This window comes from Taurulus bubalis, assembly GCF_910589615.1.
Source record: "Taurulus bubalis genome assembly, chromosome: 16".
NCBI lineage: Eukaryota > Metazoa > Chordata > Actinopteri > Perciformes > Cottidae > Taurulus > Taurulus bubalis.
Genome location: NC_136604.1, coordinates 23,905,555 through 23,924,042, shown reverse-complemented (window position 1 = coordinate 23,924,042; position 18,488 = coordinate 23,905,555). Strand labels below are relative to the sequence as shown.

The 18,488-nt window shown below is 45.3% G+C and overlaps 1 protein-coding gene and 1 long non-coding RNA gene across 2 annotated transcripts; both read left to right on the top strand.

Annotated features, from left to right (window-relative positions):
- The first annotated feature begins 4,914 nt into the window (after positions 1 to 4,914).
- On the top strand, positions 4,915 to 6,146 carry LOC306748657. The gene is made up of 3 exons (XR_013771160.1): positions 4,915 to 5,045; positions 5,881 to 5,943; positions 6,044 to 6,146. It is a non-coding gene; the product is annotated as an uncharacterized lncRNA (long non-coding RNA).
- Positions 6,147 to 10,047: 3,901 nt separating this feature from the next.
- LOC306748755 (uncharacterized protein) lies at positions 10,048 to 11,621 on the top strand (the record flags this gene model as incomplete). The annotated part of the gene is made up of 1 exon (XM_079231965.1): positions 10,048 to 11,621. The coding sequence occupies one exon, from the start codon at positions 10,048 to 10,050 to the stop codon at positions 11,362 to 11,364; it is 1,317 nt and encodes a 438-aa protein (XP_079088091.1). The 3' UTR covers positions 11,365 to 11,621.
- Between the last annotated feature and the right edge of the window lie 6,867 nt (positions 11,622 to 18,488).

Below are 18,488 nucleotides of genomic sequence, written 5' to 3'. Positions count from 1 at the left end.
GAGTCTAAGTCTAGTCTCTGGTCTATGAGCTAGAGTCTTAGTCTAGTCTCTGGTCTATGAGCTAGAGTCTTAGTCTAGTCTGGTCTATGAGCTAGAGTCTAAGTCTAGTCTCTGGTCTATGAGCTAGAGTCTAAGTCTAGTCTCTGGTCTATGAGCTAGAGTCTAAGTCTAGTCTCTGGTCTATGAGCTAGAGTCTTAGTCTAGTCTCTGGTCTATGAGCTAGAGTCTAAGTCTAGTCTGGTCTATGAGCTAGAGTCTAAGTCTAGTCTCTGGTCTATGAGCTAGAGTCTAAGTCTAGTCTCTGGTCTATGAGCTAGAGTCTTAGTCTAGTCTGGTCTATGAGCTAGAGTCTAAGTCTAGTCTGGTCTATGAGCTAGAGTCTAAGTCTAGTCTCTGGTCTATGAGCTAGAGTCTAAGTCTAGTCTCTGGTCTATGAGCTAGAGTCTTAGTCTAGTCTCTGGTCTATGAGCTAGAGTCTAAGTCTAGTCTGGTCTATGAGCTAGAGTCTAAGTCTAGTCTGGTCTATGAGCTAGAGTCTAAGTCTAGTCTCTGGTCTATGAGCTAGAGTCTTAGTCTAGTCTGGTCTATGAGCTAGAGTCTTAGTCCAGTCTGGTCTATGAGCTAGAGTCTTAGTCTAGTCTCTGGTCTATGAGCTAGAGTCTAAGTCTAGTCTCTGGTCTATGAGCTAGAGTCTTAGTCTAGTCTCTGGTCTATGAGCTAGAGTCTTAGTCCAGTCTCTGGTCTATGAGCTAGAGTCTTAGTCTAGTCTCTGGTCTATGAGCTAGAGTCTTAGTCTAGTCTCTGGTCTATGAGCTAGAGTCTTAGTCCAGTCTCTGGTCTCTAGTCTTTCCAATATAACCTGCATCTCCCCCGTTTCCCCTGTGAAGGGTTTAGTATCTTTATGGAGTTGTTCCTGATCATGTGAGATCCCGGATGTTGTGTTACAGACTGTAGAGCTCTGAGGATAACTTGTATTGTGATGTTGGGCCGTATCAAATAAACTGAATTGAATCTCGCCCGTTAGCATGGCAGCTAACAAGCTAATCATGGGATCAATTGAATGACGACGCACACGAAGTGTGACGTCATTAACTATTCACCTTCGCTCGTTTAGCTACAACGTTGTATTGATGAGCTTATGCTAACAGCTAGCGTGCTAACAGCGCTAACACCGACAGATACATGCTAACGTTAGCTGCTAGCTAGCTAAGCTCAGTCCGAGACCGGCTGAACAGCCGCCATCTCTCACACACACGCACGCACACACACACGCACACACGCACACACACACACACACACACACACGACGGCCGTGAACACAACAGACCGTGAACGTGTCGGTGCTGCTCACCGTCCAGCTGCTGCTGCTTCTTCTTCTGCTTGTTGTCTTCGGCTGCTTCCGCTTCTTCTTCTTGAGTTTCTGGGCGGACTTCTAATGTTTATGCTGCCCCCTGCTGTCCCGGGGTTAGTAACGCAATGGCTGCTTCTTCTTCTCCTTCTTCTGCTCCTTCTTCTTCTTCTTCTTCTTCTTCTTCTTCTTCTTCTTCTTCTTCTCCTTCTTCTTCTTCTTCTTCTTCTCCTTCTTCTTCTTCTTCTTCTTCTTCTTCTTCTTCTTCTTCTTCTTCTCCTTCTCCTTCTTCTCCTTCTTCTTCTTCTTCTTCTTCTCCTTCTTCTTCTTCTTCTTCTTCTCCTTCTTCTTCTTCTTCTTCTTCTTCTCCTTCTCCTTCTTCTCCTTCTTCTTCTTCTTCTCCTTCTTCTTCTTCTTCTCCTTCTTCTTCTTCTTCTTCTCCTTCTTCTTCTTCTTCTCCTTCTTCTTCTTCTCCTTCTCCTTCTTCTTCTTCTTCTCCTTCTTCTTCTCCTTCTTCTCCTTCTTCTCCTTCTTCTCCTTCTTCTCCTTCTTCTTCTTCTTCTTCTTCTCCTTCTTCTTCTTCTTCTCCTTCTTCTTCTTCTTCTTCTTCTTCTTCTTCTTCTCCTTCTTCTTCTTCTTCTCCTTCTCCTTCTTCTCCTTCTTCTCCTTCTTCTTCTTCTTCTCCTTCTTCTTCTTCTCCTTCTCCTTCTTCTTCTTCTTCTCCTTCTTCTTCTCCTTCTTCTCCTTCTTCTCCTTCTTCTCCTTCTTCTTCTTCTTCTTCTTCTCCTTCTTCTTCTTCTTCTCCTTCTTCTTCTTCTTCTTCTTCTTCTTCTTCTTCTTCTCCTTCTTCTTCTTCTTCTTCTCCTTCTTCTTCTTCTTCTTCTTCTCCTTCTTCTTCTCCTTCTTCTTCTTCTTCTCCTTCTTCTTCTTCTCCTTCTCCTTCTTCTTCTTCTTCTTCTCCTTCTTCTTCTCCTTCTTCTCCTTCTTCTCCTTCTTCTCCTTCTTCTTCTTCTTCTTCTTCTCCTTCTTCTTCTTCTTCTCCTTCTTCTTCTTCTTCTTCTTCTTCTTCTTCTCCTTCTTCTTCTTCTTCTTCTCCTTCTTCTTCTTCTTCTTCTTCTTCTCCTTCTTCTTCTCCTTCTTCTTCTTCTTCTCCTTCTTCTTCTTCTTCTTCTCCTTCTTCTTCTTCTTCTTCTCCTTCTTCTTCTTCTTCTTCTTTTCCTTCTTCTTCTTCTTCTTCTTCTTCTTCTCCTTCTTCTTCTTCTTCTTCTTCTTCTTCTCCTTCTCCTTCTTCTTCTTCTTCTCTTCTCTCCTCCAGCAGGTCTTAAGGTCCTGAGTTGGATGCTCTTCCTGTATATTCGCCCAATAGATTATTGCTAGCTGCGTTCTCTGTTCCTCTAGAGTCATTCCACCTGTAGTGCCGCGTTGGAGTTGTTTTAAAAGCACCAGTGCATATTCTCATTGCCTGATATTGGATTTCATGTGATTGTTTTAGAGGTGATGACCCGTACACGCACCCATAATCTAATATAGAGTGAATGAATCCACTGTTTATTGCTTTCAAAGCAGTTCTATCTGACCCATTCCCTTCCCTCCAGACAGCTCATTATGCTCACCACTCCTACATTCCTCCTCTACTTGTTTATTATGTACAGCCCAGAACCCTTCTATCAAACCACAAACACAACATGTAAAGTGTTTTACTCTTTCCACTTCCTGATTATATAGTTTTAGTTTTACATCACGAGTGTGTCTCCTTGTAAAGAACATTGTTTTTGTTTTATCTGCTGAACATTTAATCACATGTATATGACCTCTCTACTTCACAGACTGCTGTATGTCCAGACCTCTGTTTCCTCTACAGACTGCTGTATGTCCAGACCTCTGTTTCCTCTACAGACTGCTGTATGTCCAGACCTCTGTCTCCTCTACAGACTGCTGTATGTCCAGACCTCTGGCATTTGTAGTAGTGAAGAGGGGGAGGGATGTAGGGCCTCACCTGAAACTCAATAAGAACCGATAAGCTGTCAACCCTTTCTCCATGAACTGTTCTTAATCTTTTCATTCTGCTCACTTCTCCCCCATACATACTCCGTTTGAGTTTTTGTAGATCCTCATCAAGTTATCATGTTTATTACATAGAGACTTCATGTTTATTACATAGAGACTTCATGTTTATTACATAGAGACTTCATGTTTATTACATAGAGACTTCATGTTTATTACATAGAGACACTGTGTTGATTTAATAAAAGGTATGCGATTGTTTCAGAGACCATGAATAAAAAAATGTGAACACCTAGAACCCCGTGGACAGAGACACACCTGGACAGACCAGGTCTTCTGACTCCGCCCCCGCCAGCAGAACTTCTCACGGTTACACTGTGAGAGAGACACAGACACACAGACAGACAGACATCTTTATTACACATGATGTAACTCTTATTACATCTTTATTACACGTGTAATAACATGTTCTTTACCAGCACGGTGACTCTGCGTCTCTTCAGGCGTTGACAGAGTCCAGGAAGTCGACTGATTCCGTTTTTCTTCTTCAGAGAAGTGACGACGTTTGACTCAGGAATCTCAACCTGACGAACACACAGAACACACACTTCCTCTTAACCTGTCTCCAAAATGTCCCCAAGATGTCCCCCATAATATCCCCATCGTGTCCCCCAAGATGTCCCAAAGAGGTCCCCATAGTGTCCCCATGATGTTGTGTGTATACACACACAGGTAAAGTCCTTCCCAGCATGCACCTGTCCTACCTGCAGCCGAGGTGAGGTGGGCGTGTAGTCGGGCAGACTGCAGCCGGCTCTCTGCTGACAGACGCAGCCAATCAGCAGCAGCGCGGCACACGCCTTTAGCTCCATCTGTCAATCAAGCGTCACTGGCTCTTCTTCTTCTTTTTTTTCTTCTTCTTCCTCTTCTTCTTCTTCTTCCTCTTCTTCTTCTTCTTCCTCTTCTTCTTCTTCTTCCTCTTCTTCTTCTTCTTCCTCTTCTTCTTCTTCTTCTTCTAGAATAAACAGAACCGACCGGAGACTGAAGAGAACAATAATCCTCTTAGTCTGGTTTCAGGGTCACATGACCAGACGATGACATCACTGATCTCTTCCAAAGAACAGGTGACCAATGTTTACTTTAAGACCACAGAAGAAGTACTCGGAGTACTCACAGTATTCATAGTACTCGTAGTACTAATAGCACTCATAATACTTGTAGTACTCATAATACTCATAGCACTCATCATACTAATACTTGTAGTACTCGTAGTACTCAGAATACATAGAAGAAGAAGAAGAAGAAGAAGAAGAAGAAGAAGAAGAAGAAGAAGAAGAAGAAGAAGAAGAAGAAGAAGAAGAAGAACTATTGTCATGTAGAGCAACAGGTGTTGTTATTGTGTCCTCCAGCAGGGGGCGGCCATCTTAAAGTCACCGGCCGCCATTAAAAATCAAAGAAGAAGAAGAAGAAGAAGAAGAAGAACCATTATTATTCGAAGAAGAAGAACTCGGAGTTACAGCGAGATGGCGGACATCAACTGGAGGCCTCCGGAGAAGACGAGCTGCGTTCCCACGAAGGCCTCCTCTAAAGACCCGGATGAGAGGGTCAACATCGGGCCCGCGTTCCCGCGCTGGAGCGCCCTGCGCGCGGCCACGGGGCTTCTGGACTCTGAGCTGGCGCTGCTGCTGCTGGACAGGTGAGTGCTACTGGTGCTGCTGGTCCCAGTCTGCTGTCAGCAGTGACCAGCTGTTAGCTCGCTGTAGTGGGTTCACGATGCTAGCTGAGCTAACCCGGAAGTATTAGGGCCAAAGTTATCTCCCGAGCGGACTGTTAGAACCACGTGACTCTACCCTCTCGTGACTCCGCCTCAGAGGATAGTTTAGTTAAAAACATTTTAATTAAACTAAAGTGAAGAGAAGCTAACGGCTAGCATTGCTAACGTGGAGACGCATACGGGCATTTTAGAGGCGCCGCGTCGCGGCTGCAGTACCGCGGGCCGCCTGAACGCACTGAGGCGCCGAGAGGGGGGCGCTGTTTTACCAGAACACACAACTACTCAGAGAATGTACAACACACACACACTGAGAGAATGTACAGCGCACACACACACTGAGGGAATGTACAGCGCACACACACACACACACACACACTGAGAGAATGTACAGCTCACACACACTGAGAGAATGTACAGCGCACACACACACACACACACACAGACCTCTTCACCGTGTGTGTGTGTGTGTGTGTGTGTGTGTGTGTGTGTTGTTCTCTCACTGAAATGGACAGTTCAATGTCTTGGAAAGGAAAGGATGCTGCATCTTAAAGGAAGCAGCCGTCGGCCTCAGAGGCTTCGTTTAAAGACCTGGAACATCAAAGTGAGACGTGTGGCTCGTCCGTTTTACCAAAATGAAACGTGCGCAGCTCAAAGTGCTTCAGTGTGCCGTGTGCGTTAACCTGTGTATTTAACCTCTGAGAGGAGGAACCTCATAAAGAGGTGGAAGCTGCTCCCGCTGACCCTCTGTCCCTTCCAGCTATGAAAAGGCTCCGTGGCCATCGACAGGCGCGAGGCCTCCTGCGGCTCCAGAGTCCAGTCGGTAAGAACCGAGTCGCTCTCCGCCGGCGGAACCTTTTCTGTGTCTCTTTTTGTTCCCGATGTCACAAAGTTCCTTTCCTCCCACTCGCCCGGTCCTCCAGTCCGGGAGCCGCTCCAGACGCCGGGCCGAAGGCGGCCGACGAGACGATCCGCGGCCCTGAAGAGGTGCGTCTTCCCGCAGAGCTCCACAACGTCCTGAGGGAGGAGGACTTCCTGGGCTCTCGGGCGTCCGTCGTCTACGAGGAGAGCCTCCGCCAGCTGGCGGCGCTGCTCCGCCTGCCGGTGAAGCGGTGCCGCTGCCGGATGTCCACCGGACGGATGTGCTTGGGCCCGCCCCCCTTCCAGTGCCTCATCCAGCAGAGGTGTACCGCCTTCGTTGTCGAATGGGTAACTCTGCCCACTATAACCACTATAACCAGTATAACCAGTAGAGTGCCCCCACGTCTCTTTGTCCACTTACCCTTCTTACCCCTAGGGTGGAGGAGCCCTAGAGGCCTTAGTGAGGCCTGTTCAAGTCGTCGTATGAACCCCAAATTAGTTATAATCCGTGTTGAAACTTGTACACCATATTATGATCATTACTATGAACATCTAGCATGATCTGAGCATAGTTTGTTTAAGATTCCCCAAAAAGGCTTCGAGCCGCCCCGAGTTTTTCCAGATACTTGAAAAATCCCAATAAATCAGAGCCTTGGTGTTACGAAGGAGTTTCAATCAAAAAACTGTGTTTGATTAAGAAATGTAAAAGTTATAACCTTTATGCCTAAACATGGTCGGTTTGGGGCATGCTGGGTATCTGACTGCATAAATTTCCGCTTAAGACGAGTGACGCGTTCTAAGAAACCTCCCCCGATCAGGGAAGTCTGCAAAGTCTAATTTATTTTTCCAGGTACTAATATACTACACACAAGGATCTATCATACTCCTACAAGCTCGTAGGTTTACAAAGAAGTGTCTTTTATTGAAATCCAACTTTGTAAAGTGAACTTATTAACGATCTAGTGAAACGTTACGGCCGCCGCCCGGAAATGACGGCGAGGTTACGGGGTTTATGTAATTACATAAACTTAACGGTAAGTTACATTTTTTCTGAGCCGATAGAACTCTTCCCACAAGGCTTTACTGTATTTCAGCAATTTAAATGAAGTTAGTCAACGTTGTGGTTCCGGAGATCCTTTAGGAAACGTCTCTTGACTTATCCTTCTCTTTCCTTGTCCGATAATGGGCGCCGCGGGGCTTGGGGCTAAAAAGGTTTAGTGGTTTCACCTCCTTTTGAGCCCATAAATGTCTCTTCCGGTTCAGGTCTGTCCTCGCGGTCACGTGGTCTGGAGCTGGACCTCGCAGCCCACCTTCAAGTTCGGGATGCTGGCCGGCGACTTCATGCTGGGGACGAACATCCTGCTGAGCGGGAGCAGCTACAGCAAAGTGGCCCTCCTGTTCCGCTTCATGAACATGGGGGTCGTCAGTCCGGCCACCTTCTCCAAGATCCAGGACACCTACTGCGTGGACACCATTCGGGAGTTCTGGATGGAGAGGCGGTCTCGGGGCGTTCAGTGGCTGCAGGGCAAAGACGTGGTGGTGGTCGGTGAGTCTGAACACCGGCGGTCACGTCGTCGCCTTCGTTAAACTGAACAGCTGATGGGAAATGCTTTTTGTTCTAATTGCGATTTATCTCTTTTTTTAGGAGGCGACGGGAGCGACTCGGCAGGTAAAACTGAGGCCACAAAGCATTGCATGTAATATCGGTACTGCATTGAAGTACAATTCTGAAGTACTTTACTTGAGTGGTTCTATTGGGTGCTACTTTATACTTCTACTTCTACTAATATTGTACTTTTATTTAGTAACTTAAGTTTACTTCAGATAATGAATCCACTCTCTGGGGCCGGGTCTGAAGAGGGTGTTACAGACGTCCCTCTTACCAGTAGGAAACCCTCTATCGGAAAGTGTCCAGGAGGATCCAGATCCAATGTTGAATCCCCTCAGCTCGTCCCTTTTGACCTGAAGGATTAGCGGCTCTACTCTGAGCCGAGACCCTCGACAAAGGAAGTTAGTTTCAGCCGCTTGTACCCACACCCTGGTTCCTTCGGTCACTACCCAGAGCTCATGACCAGAGATGAGAGTCTGAACATAGATGGACCGTTAAATTAATTCCCCTCACCGGTGAACAAGACCCAGATATACTTAAACCCCCTCGCTTTGGGGCCGTGACTCATTACCAACCCCGAGGCGGCAAGCCACCTTTTTTTGGCAGAGAACCGTGAGAACAGACTTGGAGGTCCTGACTCTCATCCCGACCCCAGTGCTGCTGAAGGTCTCGTTCTGAGGGATCCAATAGAACCACATCATCTGCAAAGAGATGCAATTTTGAGGTCCTCAAAACGGACCCGATCCTCCCTCAGTGAAACCGAATTAGTGACAAGCGACAATCTTGGAAACATGTTTGACTTTGTCAACCACGGTATCCAATTTCCATGTTCGTAAGCCTCCAAGTCCATAAAACAGATGTGGATTGGATGCAGGTCTGTTGAACCCCTCCAACAGACCTGTCCAGGTAAAGAGCTGGTCCACTGTTCCACAACCAGGCCGGATGCAGCCTGGAATAAACTCTGTGAGGCTGTGATACCCCGATAATTAGAGATAACTCTTTAGTCCCCCCTTCTTTCTTTTTTTAAACTGGGGACCACCGACCCCGGTCTGCCGCTCAGCAGGCACTGTCCTCAACGCGACACTGACGTGTCGGCCGAGACAGCACAACAATGTGCAGAGTCTTCAGCATCTCAGGGTGAACCTCATCCTGGTGCTTTGCTTCCCAAGACCTTCTGGATTACCTGAATACCCTCTGCCAGGAGGGTGGACGAGTCGTCCCCCTATGTCTTCAAACTCTGCTTCCTCCGTGGAGGACGTTGGTCTGGTTCAGGAGTTTCTCAAAGTGGTCTTTCCACCACTCCACTTCATCCCAAAGCTTAAGACTTGCCCTGCATTCCCGCCTTCTGGCCTGCAGATATCCGTCTGCTGCTTCTACAGACCTCTGGACCAGCCCAGCCCAGAAGGCCTCAGACACCGCTGGGGTCCACCAGCTTGTTCTGAACTGGCGGGCAGAGCTAAGCTTCTGATCACGAATCCTAGCAGCCGCTTTGAACGTGGCCCACTTGGGTTCCATGTCCCCAGCCTCCCCGGGATGCAAGACGGTTCCTTCAGGCGTTGAAGACCTCAGCTTCCCCACCAGCTGATCACACTTTCATTGTTCTTTTTGGGATCACACGTCAACGCAAGGTTCAGTGCTCCAGATAAGATATCAAAGTCTGTGCAGTCCTCTGATCATGCATTGATAGATATTAACCATGAGCTATCCGAGAGGATGAGCCTTTCTCCACGGTGGCATTGAGACCAGAGTAAGATGGTGCCTGGTTGCTAGGTGGAATGGTTTGGCAGGTGGTGAGAAGTTTACCACATCTTGTAGTCTCTGGTCCTAAACCGGGCATACCGATTGTTCACAAAGAGCCTGATCAAAAACAAAGCAGCGCAACTGAGATGTGAAGTAGAAGTATTAAGTACATGTTCCTTTGAAGTTGTACTAGGGTAAATATACTGTGTTACTTTCTGCTAATAGAATCCACGAAACAGCTTTAACATAAATAAGTGTTTGTTTACTTTAACAGCTGTTTGTGTTTCAGTTTTACATTCAGATGTACGAAAAGTGATCGTTGTAAAAGAAGAGCAGCAGGACTGGAGCTCCAGTCTGGACCAGGAGGACCCGGAGGATCCACACATTAAAGAAGACCAGGAAGAACCAGACCCACCACACATTAAACAGGACCAGGAGGAACCAGACCCACCACACATTAAACAGGACCAGGAGGAACCAGAGCCACCACACATTAAAGAGGAACAGGAGGAACTCTGGACCGGTCAGGAGGAAGAGCAGCTTCAAGGGCTGGAGGAGACTGGTATCAAGTTCTTTTTCACTCCTGTGAAGAGTGAAGATGATGAAGAGGAAGCTCAGTCCTCACAGCTTCATCAAAGACTAACTGAACAGATGGAAACAGAAGCTGATGAAGAGGAAGCTCAGTCCTCACAGCTTCATCAAAGACTAACTGAACAGATGGAAACAGAAGCTGATGGAGAGGACTGTGGAGGACCAGAACCAGACTGGAACTCAGATCCAGAACCAGACTGGATCTCAGGCCCAGATGGACATTTACAAATATCCAGCAGTGACGAAACTTGTAATGTAACAAAACAATGTAATAAACCTGAGATCAGTGAAGACTGGAAGGAGACCAGAGAACCTCAGTCAGGTCCAAACTCGCTGAATAATGAAGTCTCTGTCAGTGACTCCAGATGTAGTGCTGGAGAGAAACCGTTTGGCTGCTCTGAGTGTGGGAAAAGATTTGGAACCAAGACGTATCTAAAGATTCACGTGAGAACTCATACCGGGGAGAAACCTTTCAGCTGCTTGTCGTGTGGTAAAGGATTCACCCGGAAGGTGTTGTTGCAGTTACATATTAAATCTCACACGGGAGAGAAACCATTCAACTGCTCAGTTTGTGGTAAAAGTTTCACACAAGCAGGAAGTCTGACGCGCCACATGCCCCTCCACACGGGGGAGAAAAGATTCAGCTGCAGTATTTGTGAAAGAAGATTCACTTGGTACACTAGCCTCAAAACACATAGATGTGTTGGTCATCCGTCCTCACAGCTTCTTAAGACTCAGACTGAGGAGAACCGAGAGGCAGAACCTCCAGCCAGCAGCTCAACTGAACACACGGAAAGAGAAGCTGATGGAGAGGACTGTGGAGAACCAGAACCAAACAGGAACTCAGATCCTGAACCAGATGCTGTTGTCCAGACTGGAGACTCGTCTGAGACTGATGACAGTGATGAAGAGTGGAAGAAGACTACTCAGTCAGGTTTAAACTCTCCGACTGAGTCTGTCAGCGATTCCAGATGTGGTACTTGTGAGAAACCATTTAGCTGCTCTCACTGTGGGAAAAGATTTGGCTTCAAGGCACATCTGAAGAGACACATGCGATCTCATACAGGAGAGAAACCGTTCAGCTGCTTATTCTGTAAGAAATCGTTTGCACAAAGTGATAGTCTCCAGAAACACATGAGGATCCACACAGGAGAGAAACCATACAGCTGCTCACTATGCAGTAAAGCTTTCAGTGAAAATGGAAATCTAAAAGTACACATGAGATCACACACGGGAGAGAAACCCTTCAGCTGCTCAGTTTGTAAGAAATCTTTCACAAAGAGTGATAGTTTACAGAAACACATAAGGATCCACACTGGAGAGAAACCATTCAGCTGCTCTGTGTGCGGGAAATCCTTCAGTGAAAGTGGAAATCTGAAGAGACACATGCGACTCCACACAGGAGAGAAACCTTCCAGCTTCAGTACTTGTGAAGGAACATGAACAGTGGCGGCTGGTGGATTTTTTTTTTTGTTTGTTCGGGCCATCTAAACAATTTCAGCAAACTTCCCCGTATGATTCAATGCAACAACAAAAAAGCATCTCATCTTAAACACACAAGAGATGAGAACGTGCACCTCTGGCCCAAATCGTTTTGGCCCCAAGCTGAATCTTTTTTTGGGCACAAAATAGTCAAAAAGTATAGAAAAAAATCTTTTAACAGATTTTATATTTGGGTGTTTATTTTGATGCATTTCATACTGTCGCTATTTCAAGTTTGACATTTTAATTAAATGAGAGAAAGTTTTTGTATTAGAAATCTGTTTCAATCAAACATTGTGATCGTTGTTGTATTTACATTAAAGGAATCATATTCTGCTGATTGAATTTTATTGGGTTGAGTTCTTCATCAGGAGGTCTTCCTCACTCTCCAAGTCCTCGTACTCCCATGAAGAGCCTCTGATGTCACATAGCAAAACAAACTGCACAGCCTTACAAGAGCATATAAGTCCATTTTACATGTTTATAACACAATTCAACCATAAATATTAACATAAACCACAAATATGATATGATAAATATGATAAACAATATTTGGTATGTATTGACATGACGTGTGGTGACGTGTCGTGATGAGGTGACGTCACGTCGCGAGGCGCTGAGGTCCCCAAACCGGTCAGTCCATGAAATCCTGTCGATGAAAATCACAAACAGGATCTGCTACAAAAAAACTGAAAAACCCAAAGAGGCCGATTCACACTGAATTGGCAGAAGGTACTTTATTTATTGTTATCGGACTAAAAGGAAAGAGCTTGTTGCACCTCACCAATCTCTCAGGGCGGCGTACTTCCCCTCAGTATTATTTATAAAAGTCCTTTAATAGCATAATGTTAGCTTGATGCTAGCACACCGTTAGCTTTAAATTGATTCTTTAGTGTAAAATGTTTGACGTTCTATAATTGATTTGAACATTATGTGAAGCACCTTTAGATTTCACTTGTATTCTAAAGTGTGCTATATACATTTAATGTATTATTTTAACACAAAGCCAGAAACTGTATGCAATGAACAAACAACATAAACAACTCATGTTCTTTATTTTTATTATGCACAAAAATAAGACGATATAAACCATAACTCTCAGGCTCATTAAATATGTGTAGAAGAAAATAGTCCGAACACATCGACTGGTGAAGACGTTTGATTGAGACAACAGTCGTCAACACCCTTAAAGACAGTGTTGCACAACCCTTCTAATCAAGAATCAATACATCAACACTGATTGGACATTCAAAAAAAAGTACTGAACCTCAGAAAACATGGGAACTAAAATGTTTGTATATACAGTATGTTTGTATGTATTGAAAGCCTTTCTAGACAGAAGTCCCTCTGTGTATTCATTGTTATCTCATCAAAGAGTAATGAAAAGAGAATTCTATGCCAGATCTATATTGTTTCTCATATAAGAAGTTTTTAATTCCATGTATTCAGCTGAGCTGCTGGCTGAAGGCTGAGGCGGCAGCGGCCTCCTTCTCCTCCTCCTCCTCCCGGGTCTCGGCCGGGTGAAGCTGTGAGGACGGATGTCCGACACACCGGTGGTTTCGGAGCTGGTCGTACCAGGTGAATCCTTGGCGACAAACACTGCAGGAGAATCGTTTCTGTCCGGTGTGACTCATCGTGTGATTCTTCAGTTGTGCCTTGGTGAGAAATCTTTTTTCACACACTGAGCAGCTGAACGGTTTCTCTCCCGTGTGGATTCCCATGTGAGTCTGTAAACTCCCTCTCTGTGTGAAATATTTCTTACAAACGGAACAATTGAATGGTTTCTCTCCTGTGTGACATCTCATGTGGACCTTCAGAGAAGAACGAACGTTGAACCCTTTCCCGCACACTGAGCAGCTGAACGGTTTCTCTCCTGTGTGAGTTCTCGCATGTCTATTCAGATTTCCTTTGTGGCTAAATTTTTTCCCGCACTCAGAGCAGCTAAATGGTTTCTCACTGGAAGCCTCCTCATTGTTCAGAGAGTTTAAGCCTGACTGAGGTTCTCTGGTTTTCTTCCAATCATCACTGTTATCAGTCTCAGGATCAGAAGAGTCAACAGAATCTGGTTCTGGACCCGAGTTCCGTTCTGGTTCTGGTTCTCCACAGTCCTCTCCATCAGCTTCTGTTTCCATGTGTTCAGTTGAGCTGCTGGCTGGAGGTTCTGCCTCTCGGTTCTGAGTCTGCTGAAGCTGTGAGAAACAACGACCAACACATCTATGGTTTCTGAACGTGTTATACCAGGTGAATATTTGGTCACAATCTCTGCAGGTGTAGAATTTCTTCTTTGTGTGAACTTCCATATGTCTAGTCAGATATCTCCTCCATGCAAACTCTTCACCACAAGTTTGGCATCTGAACCGTGTTCGTCTCATGTGGATCCTCATGTGTTGAACTAGAGAGTCACTGTCACTGCAGTCTGAGTTACACATTGAGCAGCGGAATGGTTTCTCCTCTGTGGGAGGGCTCTGGTGTGTCAGCAGAGTGAGACGGTCTTCAGGTCTTTCCTGAGACTCAGAGGAGCTGAAAGGTTTCATGTCAGTGTTACTTCCTGTATCTCTGACAGAGACCTCACCTTTCAGATGCTTTCTACCTGATGGAGGTTGATCCTCATCAACTCTGTCATCAGTCTTGGGTTCAGCTTCAGCCTCGTCATCAGAGCAGCCGAATGGTTTCTTGTTGCTAATAAATCCATCTTTTACAGAGACCTTTTTATTTCTCTGGTAAGTGAACCCTGACTGATGTTTCCTGGTCTCTTTCCAAAACTCAATGTCAACACTGTCGTCAGGTTCAGAATACGGTTCAGTCGCTTTATCAGTATCTGGTTCTGGATGTCTAACTAGACCTGAGTTCCTGTCAGAATCAGAGTTCCTGACTGGTTCTCGATCTGAGTTCCTGTCTGGTACTGGTTCTCCACAGTCCTCTCCATCAGCTTCTGTTTTCATGTGTTCAGTTGAGCTGCTGGCTGGAGGTTCTGCCTCTCGGTTCTCCTCAGTGTGATGACTCTGTGAGGACTGACGGCCAACACATATATGTCTTGTGATCTGTGAACACCAGGCAAATCTTTTCTTACACATGCTGCAGCTGAATCGTTTCTCTCCTGTGTGGACCGGCATGTGTTGTGTCAGGTGACCCTTTCGGGAAAATCTTTTACCACAAACTGTACAACTAAATGGTTTCTCCCCTGTGTGAATTCTCATGTGTTCTTTCAGGGTTCTCTTGGTGCCAAATCTTTTCCCACATTCAGCGCAGCTAAAATGTTTCTTACTATCATGACATCTTGAATCTTTGTTGAAACCTGACTGAGGTTCTCTGGTCTCCTTCATATCATCACTGTCATCAGTCTCAGTCTCAGACGAGTCTCCAGTCTCCTCATCAGGTCTTGAGTTCCTGTCTGGTTCTGGTCCTCCACAATTCTTTCCATCATCTTCTGTGTCCATGTGTTCAGTTTGTCTTTGATGAAGCTGTGAGGACTGAGCTTCCTCTTCATCATCTTCACTCTTCACAGGAGTGAATGAGAACTTGATACCAGCCTCCTCCAGCCCTTGAGGCTGCTCTCCCTCCTGACTGGTCCAGAGTTCCTCCTGTTCCTCTTTAATGTGTGGGGGCTCTGGGTCCTCCTGTTCCTCTTTAATGTGTGGGGGGTCTGGTTCCTCCTGTTCCTCTTTAATGTGTGGGGGCTCTGGGTTCTCCTGTTCCTCTTTAATGTGTGGGGGCTCTGGGTTCTCCTGGTCCTCTTTAATGCGTGGGTCCTGCTGCTCTTCTTCACCAACGATCACTTTTCGCACATCTGAAGGTAAAACTGAGACACAAACAGACAGATGTCAAATTCAATCCACAAACTTGTGTTCACTGAACTTCAGAATATGTCTTCATGATTAAGTTTTCATCTGTTATAGAGACACAAATTAATGTTTTTTGTGAGAAAGTAAAGTATAATAATAAGTTCATTAAAAATAGTTCTATTGAGTAAGTTCAACTATTAGTATTATTAGTAGTAGCAGTGATGCAGAGGTCAATGCTGTAGCCATGAACAAGAAGAGCAGCTGGGCACTGACCCAGCAGCACATTTGGAGCATGGAAGGACATCGGATTCAGATATTGTGCTGTGTTGAGTGAAGGTAGGGGCCATTAAGAAACCATTTAAATATCAAACCTCCTAAATTACCAAAGATCAAGGCAGTTGAGAGCAACAAAGAGGAGCGGGAGAAGAACCTTCGTGGGTCTAAAGTGATCCCAGAAGGGAGAAGATGGAGAAACTGATTAAACTAGCTAAACCAACTATCCTCTCAAGAGTAGAGGAACCAAACTGGCAGGAAGTGAACACATCTCAGAGAAATATCAAACAAGTCCAGAACACCTCACTCCTCAATGTGAAAGACAAAATCTTCTTTGGGATTCTGGCAAGAGTACACAAGGAGGAGGACCACTACTATGTTTACAACGAGTACACAAGGAGGAGGACCACTACTATGTCTACAACGAGTACACAAGGAGGAGGACCACTACTATGTTTACAACGAGTACACAAGGAGGAGGACCACTACTATGTTTACAACGAGTACACAAGGAGGAGTCCTCACTAAGACCAGGATAGTGGATCACATCACTACAGTTCTGAGGTCTTTGCACTGGCTTCCTCGCAAAGAATTGACTTTAAAATCCTGCTGCTGGTTTATAAAGCACTGAATGGTTTAGGGCCTAAGTATGTTTGTGATCTGCTGCTACCTTATGAACCATCCCGGCCACTCAGGTCGTCTGGGACGGGTCTACTTTCTGTTCCAAGAGTCAGAACTAAACATGGAGAAGCAGCGTTCATCTTTTCTGCTCCACATATCTGGAACAAGGTCCCTGAAAACTGCAGGTCTGCTGAGACCCTCAGCTCCTTTAAGTCCACAATGAAGACGTTTCTGTTTGCTGCTGCCTTTAACTGAACCAGATTCAATTACTGCATCTCACTACTGCATTTTATTTCTTAAACTGCACTGCAACTTTTATTCAACTTTTATTTTGCTTTTTCTACTTTTATTTTGCTTTTTGACTGTTTTAATGTTTTCTTAACTGTTTTAAATCTGCATTATGTTTTGATGCTTTTAATGGTTTTATGTGAAGCACTTTGAATCGCCTTGTTGTTGAAATGTGCTCTACAAATAAACTTGCCTTGCCTTACATGTGTACTGGCATTACGGTACGTGTGTACTGGCATTACGGTACATGTGTACTGGCATTACGGTACATGTGTACTGGCATTACGGTACGTGTGTACTGGCATTACGGTACGTGTGTACTGGCATTACGGTACATGTGTACTGGCATTACGGTACATGTGTACTGGCATTACGGTACATGTGTACTAGCATTACGGTACGCGTGTACTAGCATTACGGTACATGTGTACTGGCATTACGGTACGTGTATACTGGCATTACGGTACATGTGTACTAGCATTACGGTATGTGTGTACTGGCATTACGGTACATGTGTACTGGCATTACGGTACACGTGTACTGGCATTACGGTACATGTGGACTAGCATTACGGTACACGTGTACTAGCATTACGGTACGTGTGTACTAGCATTACGGTACATGTATACTGGCATTACGGTACGTGTGTACTGGCATTACGGTACGTGTGTACTGGCATTACGGTACATGTATACTGGCATTACGGTACGTGTATACTGGCATTACGGTACATGTATACTGGCATTACGGTACGTGTGTACTGGCATTACGGTACATGTGTACTGGCATTACGGTACATGTGTACTGGCATTACGGTACGTGTGTACTGGCATTACGGTACGTGTATACTGGCATTACGGTACGTGTGTACTAGCATTACGGTACATGTATACTGGCATTACGGTACGTGTGTACTAGCATTACGGTACATGTATACTGGCATTACGGTACGTGTGTACTAGCATTACGGTACGTGTGTACTGGCATTACGGTACATGTGTACTGGCACTACGGTACATGTGTACTGGCATTACGGTACGCGTGTACTAGCATTACGGTACATGTGTACTGGCATTACGGTACATGTGTACTGGCATTACGGTACATGTGTACTAGCATTACGGTACGTGTGTACTGGCATTACGGTACATGTGTACTGGCATTACGGTACATGTGGACTAGCATTACGGTACATGTGGACTAGCATTACGGTACATGTGGACTAGCATTACGGTACGTGTGTACTAGCATTACGGTACATGTATACTGGCATTACGGTACGTGTGTACTGGCATTACGGTACGTGTGTACTAGCATTACGGTACGTGTGTACTAGCATTACGGTACATGTATACTGGCATTACGGTACGTGTGTACTGGCATTACGGTACATGTACACTGGCATTACGGTACATGTGTACTGGCATTACGGTACATGTATACTGGCATTACGGTACATGTATACTGGCATTACGGTACGTGTGTACTGGCATTACGGTACGTGTGTACTGGCATTACGGTACGTGTATACTGGCATTACGGTACATGTATACTGGCATTACGGTACGTGTGTACTGGCATTACGGTACGTGTATACTGGCATTACGGTACATGTATACTGGCATTACGGTACGTGTGTACTGGCATTACGGTACGTGTATAATGGCATTACGGTACATGTGTAATGGCATTACGGTACATGTATACTGGCATTACGGTACATGTGTACTGGCATTACGGTACATGTGTACTGGCATTACGGTACATGTGTACTGGCATTACGGTACATGTGTACTGGCATTACGGTACATGTGTACCGGCATTACGGTACATGTGTACTGGCATTACGGTACATGTGTACCGGCATTACGGTACATGTGTACTGGCATTACGGTACATGTGTACTGGCATTACGGTACATGTGTACCGGCATTACGGTACGTGTGTACTAGCAACTGTATTCCAAGGATATTTTGTATTTCTATTGTGTGAATCAATAATGGCACCTCAGAAGCTACCTCTTCCAATATGAGGACGTTACATCTTAGAATTTCAAAATAAAAGCTCTAGAAAATCCCATTCAGGAGCAAATGTCTCTAATTTCTAATTCCACTTTAGATT